Below are 10,072 nucleotides of genomic sequence, written 5' to 3'. Positions count from 1 at the left end.
TCCCAGATACTCTCGAAGTGTGAGATGAAGGAGACGGACCGTGGATGTCGTTTCGTCAATTGTAACGAGACCTAAGGTACTGCCTAGTAGGGTCGGTGCCGAAGGTACATTGTTGATATTAAAGTCCTTCGCTCCTAATTCTACCCCTAGCGCATGGCATAGCTCCACCAATTTCAAGGGCCGCCTACTGTGGGAAATCCACATCAGCGCCTCCATTCCAATCCTTGATCTGCCCCCACGCTGCTGTCTTATCCGATCCAATGTCGTGTTGTATGCGTCCTGTAACCCAAGGCCATTGGTAATTTTTTGTAGTGCTCGTCTCCTCTCGTGAATGGTCGCCCCAGCAAGAACCGCATCTGTATTGAGAGAAACGAGGAGAAATCTAGGGATGACTGTTAGTTCAACACCTGGTATTCAATATATCATGAGAACACATACATCTCCTTGCTAGCATTTAGGATAGTTCTTAGAATATCAGCTGCCAATTCCTCGTCCATAGCAGAGGACTCCAAGTCTCTGCTCAGCCTCACGCTAAGATATAATCGAATGTCATGCTCGCCAGGACTTATCGACAACATCTCTGCGGTTCTGGGGAAATATTTCTGCACTTCGTCCAGTATTTGAAGCCTCCCTGTAAGGAATAGCCGTGTGTTGGGGCACTCCTGCGCGATTTTCTGTAAAGATTCCCAAAGTTCTGGCCTTTCCTTCGCAGGGAACTCATCTAAGGCATCTATGCAGATAAATCCCCGCCCGAAACGCGGCAAATACTTGATGAGCATCCCGAGGATATCAGGGAGCAGGAGCCTGCGGCCACCAGCCCTCTCTTTTGAACTCCTAAACACCCCTTGTATCTCCTCCGGTATCCGCTCGAATGCGCCGACAGCCTGCTTTAGTAGCGCCCCAAGTAACCCCTCCGCGGATTGTTCATTCTGAAAGTCGCAGTACATACACGCCACCATAGTCTTGTCCATATCTACCCGATCGTACAATGTATCTACCACAAGGGAGCTGTTATTGCCACTATTTAGCCGGCGCACACACGCCAAGAGTAGCCTCCATTCCTACCTAAGATAAGTCTTTCCAACACCAGGATTTCCATAACAAAATAAGACAGGGCTAATAGCTCCGTTATCGCTTTCATGCCACTGACGAAACTGGTTTGTATGAAGAAGCCAGTCGCCGACTCTCGCCACCCGGCCCACCCTTATAGCCTGATGCCTTTCCTGAGGCTGGAGGGGAGATAACCACTCCAGAAGAGGGGGCTTCTCGTCCGCTACGGATATTTCGCAGTTATTGAACTCAGTGTTGTTACTGCCTATGACATTCCCAGAGTACTCGTTGTTGTCACCAATAATGGTGGTATTGGAGACGATCGGGGTCAGAGCAGCCGACGGATTCATTTCGTCTCGCGTTCTAGCTTGTTGTTAAGTGGGCACCGAAATGATGCGAACGGGGGAGAAGTGGGGCGGGAGATGGCAGATGGGAGAACACATACACTACGAGTACCACGTCCATGTCGCACCATAGGGTGACTCAACCATTTTTCCGCCTATAATCAGGCGGGCCGACTCGGGATGATACAACCTGTGGAGTAGGCGATAGATTTTGACGCCAAAAGTGACGTGTAGAATTTCACAGTACGGTACAAGAACTTGAGTAACCGGAGGACAAAGTGCATGAGTTTTACCAATCGCGTCCACAACACTTTTTGTCAACAATCATGATTTCATAGGTTATATTTGACCTCTGAAGATAGAGTAATAAGAGGCAGCATCTATTGAATTGTAGCTCCTGTGTCCTGTAGTTTTCTAGGGTGAACTGTATGATGGTATTAACAAATATATAATCTTGAAACCTTTATTGTCAAGGTTACCCTGATTTAGGCGCAATCATTTCCGGACTTTGCATAATCACAATCCTCACCTTTTAACAGATCTTTAACTCCAACTCCATTGATTATTTTGGCAAGCGACGGGAAAGAGCAACATGCTCTTCGCCAATTCCTTACTTTTCTTTATCTCTTAAATTGAGTGGCTCATGGTTGAGTTGTGATGGAAGTCTTGCAAGGCGGAAACTGATGCACTTTTGTCCTCTAGATGTAACACCAACTGCCAAAGATTCCCGTTCCGAGCACACTTGGAAGGGGGGACAACTAACACAAGGGGAGGGGAGGGCTCAGCGAAAAGACCAAATAAAATCGTCATTCGGCCCAGCACTGTTCGTTCATTGTTCCCGGGGCCCTGCTGTTTGTTGGCGTCCATGTTACCTGCAAACACCTACTATTCAAAAACGCGAAAACCTTCGGGCGACATTTCTTCCCTTCTATCCACACTCCCCTCCCGCTAATTCCCACAACCTCGCTTCGATACTGTACTCGAGTACTCCGTTAATTTCTCCGCGAGAGGAAACCTCGACAGCTACTTCTAGAGCGACACCCCAAACGAAATGAACCGAGAATGGCACCAAACCAAACTCCAGGCCCCATCCCTGGCGGGCGGTCATATTTCCAATACTGGGGTGTTTTCCATAATTAATGTGACGCCCCAGGATCTAGAGTGGCTATCTGCGCGAGCATCCCGCAATATTCATCAGGATCTCCGTGAGGCCCGTGTGGATGGAGTTGGAGACTGGCTACTTGGCACAGAAGTGTTTTCCACATGGAGAACATTAGAGGACCTGCCGGTGAATCCTGTCCTATTCTGTTATGGAGACCCAGGGGTTGGGAAGACGTTTATCAGGTATGGGCAACCATAGCCCCAAGTGCAGGCTATGCTAAAAACCGAGCACAGCTCTCTTGTAATAGATACACTTTGCGATGCGATCGGCCGAAACAATGTGGCCGTCACTTATGTGTACTGCGACCACAGTTCTCAGAATCCGCAATCTACAAGCAGTGTATTTGGATCGGTGTTGAATCAGGTTATCAGAGCAATGTCAGGTATCCCGGAGGGAGCTGTGGGGGCGCTTACTCGTGCCGAAAGAGAGATTGATGCTTGCAGACTCCGGCTTTCTGAGATTCTCAAGGTGCTTATCAACTTTCTCCAACGATTTCAGCGGTGCTTCATCTGCATGGACGCTTTAGATGAGTTTCCTACCAAACTCCGAGCCCAACTCTGGGAGTCTTTGCGGCGCGTTGTCCGGGAGTGCCCAGAAACCAGGCTATTTCTTACCGGAAGACCCCAAATCCGTGGGGAAGTGGGGAAATATTTTTCTAGCGATGCTGATACGGTTTCAATAAATCCACTCTCCGGCGATATCGCTAGATATATCGAGCATAGGTTGGAAGAGGATCCGTTCCCCGATAGGGTGGGTAAGGAATTGAGACCCGAGATTCTCCGAATTGTTCCAGAGATGTTCTCGGGGGTGTATGTATTTCCATGGGGCGTTGAATTCAGGAGGTTGAGCTAACAAGATCTCTAGATTTCTCCTTGTTGCTCTCAAGATGGATGCAATCCTTGGAGAGGTGACCATTCACAAGAGGAGACAAGCGCTTGGTAAAATGACATATGGTCTCGATTTAAGTAAAGCATACGGAAAAACATTGGACCGGATAAGACAGCAGGGTGGAAGCAAAGGGAAGCTTGGAATAGAAGCTCTGATGTGGGTATCCCGCTGCGAGCGGCCCTTGAACTCAGAGGAGCTATGCTACGCGCTTGGGGTAGAACTAGGACAGGAAGACTTTCACACCCAGAATGTGCCTTCTATATGGATCGTACTGGGCTGCACTTTAGGGCTTCTCACAATTGATGAAACGACATCAATGGTTCATCTTCTCCACCCCGCACTCCACGAGTATCTTGGAGAACACCCCACCCTATTCGCAACTGCTCACTCCATGATGGCCGAAATCTGTCTCACTTATTTAACCTGTCGGTCGGTCCGGGCGCCTAGCCCCAATACGGCCCTGGCGACAACACCATTTCTTGAATATGCTACATGTTTCTGGGGAACCCATGCAGCTGTGAAGGTAACCGAGCCGTTGAAATCTTTGGCATTGAGACTCCTCGACGGATACGAGAACCATGTGTCTGCCTCAGTCCTCTGGCAAAAGAAGATACATAAGCCGGGCCTCGCGGGCCATGTTTGTGGAATTAGCGGACTACACTGCATCGCATTTTGGGGCATTGCAGAAATTGCGGCTTCCATGCTAGAAGCGAAAAGATGGGATGTGGATTGCCGTGATTCTGAGGGCGACACACCATTAGGGTGGGCTGTGAAATATGGAAATAGCAAGGTAGTGAAGCTGCTTCTAGGGCGGGGAGATGCCGAACCTGACGTGGTTCGGGATAGTCATGCGGTGTTATCATTTGCTGCTCAGCGGGGGAATGAAGATGCAGTGAAGCAACTTCTGGCACGCGGGGATGTCAATCCCAATTCATCGGATAGCAGTGGCCGAACACCCCTATCCTATGCTACTATGGGAAGGCAAGAGAGTGTGGTAAAGCTTCTTCGGGAACGCGGAGATGTCAATCCCCATTCCCCGTGTAGCAGCGGGCAATTGCCCCAACCCCGCGCTGTCGAGCGCCGACATCAGCATACCCCGGATCTATCGGAATATGGAAACCCTGATCGTAGATCAGAAACTGTCGGTCGAAGGACAACCGCTGTCCCTGTCGAGGATGCCCCAGAGCGAGCAGCAGTAGACCCTCTGCCAGCACCGGGAGGTGTCGCTCCCAACACCACCAATGACCTTCCACCCGACGGCTCCATCCCTCACCCCACCCCGTCTGGGCATTCGCGAAAACAACCTTTACGGCGCGAGCAGTCTCCACCGAATCAGTCAGGCTCAGTCTCTGCCCCATCTATCCCAATCCTTATTCTTTGCTTCAGTTTAGGATTTGCTCTTTTTTCCCTTCTCGCGTTAATCCTGTTTCTCATTTTCCACTGGTATGGGGATCCTCGTAGCTTAGCTCACATGATCCCCAGCCCTCAGCAGTGATTTACATTTTAATTTTGGGTACACTCGGCACGTCTTTTTTTTCCTTCTATTTTTTTTCTTTTAATAACCTCGTCGATATTTTTATTTATTTTTTCATTGTATCTCTTCCTGGAACTACTGTAGCCGTGGAACTTGTACCATAATTATTGTAACATCTCACACCACTTACAACTTCCGTAATCTAACCCCCCCCTGCTATAGTAAAGTATCCGGCAATACAAACTCCTTTCACAAAACTCTGCCAGTGGTGGCCCCACCGGGAGCTCCTCAGGTGCACTGCCCTATCAACCCGCTTTAACAGATGACAAGAAGGGTACCCGACTCACAGCACCGAACCCCTTCCGTGGAGCTAGAACATGCTGAATGATCGCACGGTACCCTGACATGGCGCCGCCACAGCCCGTCCCGTATGCCCATCACTTCCGAGTTTACCATCCCTAACCCCACATCCAAGTCTGGAATCATTACCGTAGTGGTTTTCGAGGCAAATGAGGTTTTCTGCCACCATTTCTAAAAATCTGATGAAAGGAGTTCTAGAGGAGGATGGCGTCATGTGGGAAGACAGGCGGAGAAGGCAGAGCGCGTGGCTGTGGGGAAGTTTCAGGTGAATTCTCGCTTTCTTAGTTGGAAACACTCCGGACTGCATTTGGCATTTCCTAGAGCGGTGGTGGGAGTTCGTTCCTTGGTCGTATCATGTCACGATATAGGGAAGAAATAGTAGAAATCAATTCCCTGTCCTATTCTCTAATAATAATATTATAGCTATATAGGTGATAGCATTTGTATCCCGAAGCCCCAGACCACCGGTTCAACATAGCCGCGAAGGCTGGTTGTTAGCTCCTTAGGTTAGAGACGAGCCGGAGGCGTGAATGTGTGTATGTTCTCTGTCAAAAAAGGATTTCACTTGGTCTAACGGTACAGAGGAAGTGAATTCGCTGTTGACCTTGATAGACCAAGCCAGAAGCAGCCTAAAGAGTTCAAAACCATGCTACGATTTTGTTTGTCTCCAAAACACACGATAAGCATATACTAAGAACACCCGGCAGTTTGGATTTCCGGTTAGCACACTCCACCCCCTCCCCTCTTTTATGGATAAACCTCTTCATAAACATTCTGAGACTAGTAATGAACTTGCAAGTTAAACAACACTCATCAGCTCTCTCCCAACCTCTCAGAGTTCTGGTACAATCGGAGGCCGCGAACCAAGCGCTCTCTACGGCTGCCGTTGAGCAAAAACGCCCAATGGAGATATCCGGTGGGTTTGGTGTAATGAGGCCTAGCCACAGGGGTAGAGAGGCTCCTGTCAAAATCCAAGAGAATCGTCCTGAAATCATTGCATAAACCCAATCCTTTAATCGACAGACCCTAACCCTATTGGTGACCGTGATCAATTGTTCGGATAAACACGGGTCATCGCTATAACCAGAGAGGTGATCTTTGTGAGGCGTAGAGGCTTGTCCTGGGAGTCCCCTGGTGACTATCCCTAGGATATAGAGGAGGGAAAGTGCGTAGTGGGCGGAGCAGCTTCAATACTGAAAGATGGGTATTCAATCAAGTCGGGAGGCTATCAGTGACTTGGTAGTTCTAGGGCCCTAAACGCCCGTCAAAATAAACCCCCAGGAAAAAACAGCTGTCTGTTCAATAATATTATGGTGATGATATTCTCCACAGAAAGATCCGGCTTCCCCCTCTTTGCTGTCGTTGTTGCTCACATGCGATGTTTCCGTAGGATACACAAAGTACGGTATCTCCAATAAATTGCTTACATTAAATCTGATCGATCCCATCCAGTCACTTTAACCTTCTCATTATGCCTTATAATAAATCGTGCTTATTCGCGCTTGTACCATATTTTGCTCGTCTCTTGCCATTCGTGATGCGGCGGGCAGCCTTCCATTTCGGGGCTTCGGCAAAGGTACGAGTAGACTGTGTGCTCCTGCTCCATGATACCGTAGCCAATCAAGCTACCCCACCGCATGATGACCCCGCACCCGATAGATTTATACGCTGTAGCCTAGTATCATACTGGTAGTTGGGATACTGCGGTAGCCTGCAGAAATGCTGTTCATGCTACCGTCATGTTGCCAACCGAATATCGTGGTGGGTTAAAAACATAATGTATTGGACCAGCCTCGCATTCATTACAGTATCTACATCATGGTCAAGATAAGAGCTGAATTGGACGCCGCCAACGAAAAAGGCCGGGAATGTCACTACCAGTAGGGTCCGTGTAACGGTCCTGTTGCGTCGGGGTTCCCGCCGGTAAGTTCCCTGGATCGCCCAATAACAAGGGGGAGGGGAGACGGAAACATCCTTTAGAGCCGCAAAAATGTGGCCTTGAAAATCTTACCGGTATGACCTTCCTCACCTGGCACACTGCATAATCTGGCGGGAAAACCATATTTTAGTCTGAGATAAGAAGCGGCCGAGATGAGAGTTGCAGAGTTTGCCCATTGTGTTTTATCGCGATTTCGAGACAAACCTGCGATAAAAGTTTTTCTCTGAGCACGCCGGCCAGAGTGTGCCAATTTTCGCTAGATTATGAGGTAGCAATTGGATACTCTTCTGAAGTTCTGATGCTGGATCTCGCATTACTAGAAATTTTTAGCCATTCCCGGTATCTGAAATATAATTCACTAAAACATCTTTTATCAATTTCGCCCCTTTCATGATGAATTTGACGATCTTAGCCCTCACGGCCAAAATGTCGTGTCCTTGGGCCGATCCTCTTCCAAACCTGGTCAAGGACTAGGCGCCTGTGGAAGGTGCCTGTGTGGTTCGCGCGTTTCCCACGCTCTGCAGGGAGGGCAGATGCGGTTGGCGCTGCCAGCTGAACACAGTATTGGTTGACATGGTCTATTATACAGGTATGATACCAAGTAGAGGTACTAGTGCTTGTGCCTGTAGTCAAAGTTAAAGAGATGACCTTTTAGCAACGAGTAAACACGAGAAGTTGAATTAGATTACTTTATGGTGTTGGCTAATAGTTTCCACGGGTTTTTGGTGCCGTAGTGAAAGAGTATTTTTCTGTACTAGAAGATTCGCTTGCTTATTTACAGGAATGGAGAAGGAGAAAATTTTCTTTTCTCTTCTCTTAGTACAAACTTTCTAGCCAAGTCCGACTCAACAAGCCCTTTCTACTATTTCAAAAAAAACCTAACTAAAAACATGACTAAACCTTGTCAAGATTTTCGTAACACTGCAGAGCCTCGCTTCCCCCTCCACTGTAGTAAACGGTGGTTGTTTTTTGGCTTGTCCGTTGCACATATCGAGTACAGTCTGTATCATCCCGAGCCGGCCCCCCTGATTTCTGTAGGTGGAAAAGTGATTGGGCAGTCGTGTTGTGCAACCTATTCGTGGTATCAGATGTATAGTATCATACCGTATTTTCTCTCCCATCTAGTACCACCTCCCGCCCCACCTTGCCCTCGTTCACAACATCATCTCGACATCCACTTAATTTTTCCACGAAGAAGATTTCCAACAGAAAAACCAGCCAGTACAGGATACGAAATGAATCCGGCGGCGCGTCAAGCCCCAGTAATTTCAATTACCGGCAATATTGGCGACAACAACAACCAGTACTCTGGGAATGTCATAAACAGTAACAATACCGAATTGAACGGCTGCAATATATCCGTAGCAGACGAAAGACCTGCCGTTCTAGAATGATTATCTCCCCTCAATCCTTCGGAAAGGCATGACTCTATAGCCGGGCACCGGGTGGCTGGTGTGGGCAACTGGCTTCTTGATAGGAACCAGTTTATTCAGTGGAGTGAGGGGGGTGATGAAATTGTTAACCGTGTCTTGTTTTGTTCTGGGGGTCCCGGTGTTGGAAAGACATATCTTAGGTATGGATGGTGGCTACCCTGGAAGAGTGTGATCGAGGCTAAAAAGTAATAACAGCTCCCTTGTAATAGATAGGCTGTGTGATCGGAAAGGCGCTAGCAATATGGCCGTCGCATGTGTGTACTGCCACTTCTATTCTCAGAAGGAACAATCAGCGACGGGGTTACTGGGAGTACTGTTAAAGCAGGTTGTCAGCGCATTGCAGCCGATCCCAGATGAAATACTGAGCACATATGAGAAATCGAAGGGGAGCGTTGGTGGCCGCAGACTCCAGCTACTCGATATCCTTAAAATGCTTATCAAGTCTCTGTCGCGCTTACAGAGGGGGTTTGTCTGTATAGATGCTTTGGACGAGTTACCCGAGAATTCCCAACAAGGTCTTTGGGTTTCTTTACAGAAGATAGTGCGGGAATGCCCAAACACCCGGCTATTTCTCACCGGGAGACCCCACATACAAGGCAATGTACGGAAATACTTTCCCGGAACTGCTTTCCCGGAACTGCTGAGATGTTGGCGATAAGTCCGACCGAGCATGATATCGGGTTATATGTTGGAGATAGGCTGAGTAAAGAGTTCGAGAGTGGTGAGATGGACGAGGAATTGGCAGCCGATATCCACAGAATTATTCCGGTAATCTCGGAAATGTATGTGTTCTCACGACATTTTGAACTCTTGAGATTGCGCTAATAACCAATTTCTAGATTTCTCCTTGTCTCTCAGTTTGGGCGCGGTGCTCGCAGAGCCGACCATTCACCTACGGAAGCGAGCACTTGATATGGTGACCAAGGGCCTCAGTTTTGACGGTGTATACAGCAGGACATTAGAACGGATAAGACAGCTAGGTGGGAGCAAGGAGAAGTTTTGAATAGGAGCGTTAATGTGGATTTCCCGTAGTGAGCGGCCCTTGAAATGGGCGGAGTTATGCCATGCCCTGGGGGTAGAATTACGGAAAGAATTCAGCGCCCAAAACGTACTTCCGATACAGACCATACTGGGCTACACTTTAGGACTTGTCACACTTGACGAACATACATCAACGGTCCGTCTCGTGCATTTCACACTTCAACAGTATCTTGGAAAAGATCCCACTCAACTTGTGAGCTCTCACTCGGTGATGGCGGGAATCTGCCTCACCTATTTGAATTGTCGGTCGCTCTGGGTGCCGCGGCAAAACCTCGATACACAGCTAGCGAGAGCGCCATTTCTCGAATACGCTACTTGTTTCTGGGCAACCCATGTAACCAGGGCCAAGCTGGTGACTGAACCGGTGGAAGACCAGGCGTT

The 10,072-nt window shown here is 48.5% G+C and overlaps 1 protein-coding gene; it reads left to right on the top strand.

Moving 5' to 3' along the window:
- Positions 1 to 8,946: 8,946 nt before the first annotated feature.
- Positions 8,947 to 10,072, top strand: GSTUM_00006584001 (uncharacterized protein). XM_002838780.2 has 2 exons: positions 8,947 to 9,432; positions 9,490 to 10,072. Exons 1-2 carry the CDS (start codon positions 9,296 to 9,298, stop codon positions 9,560 to 9,562), a joined length of 210 nt encoding a protein of 69 aa, XP_002838826.1. The 5' UTR covers positions 8,947 to 9,295; the 3' UTR covers positions 9,563 to 10,072.

This window comes from Tuber melanosporum (assembly GCF_000151645.1).
Source record: "Tuber melanosporum whole genome shotgun sequence assembly, scaffold_28, strain Mel28".
Classification (NCBI taxonomy): domain Eukaryota; kingdom Fungi; phylum Ascomycota; class Pezizomycetes; order Pezizales; family Tuberaceae; genus Tuber; species Tuber melanosporum.
This window is presented reverse-complemented; position numbering and strand designations above follow the sequence as displayed.

Excerpts from the sequence above, each read along its gene's own strand:
- GSTUM_00006584001 (XM_002838780.2), top strand. The coding sequence starts at position 9,296 with ATGTTGGCGATAAGTCCGACCGAGCATGATATCGGGTTATATGTTGGA. Across the intron at positions 9,433-9,489 it reads ATTCCGGTAATCTCGGAAAT|ATTTCTCCTTGTCTCTCAGT; the intron begins GTATGTGTTCTC and ends ACCAATTTCTAG.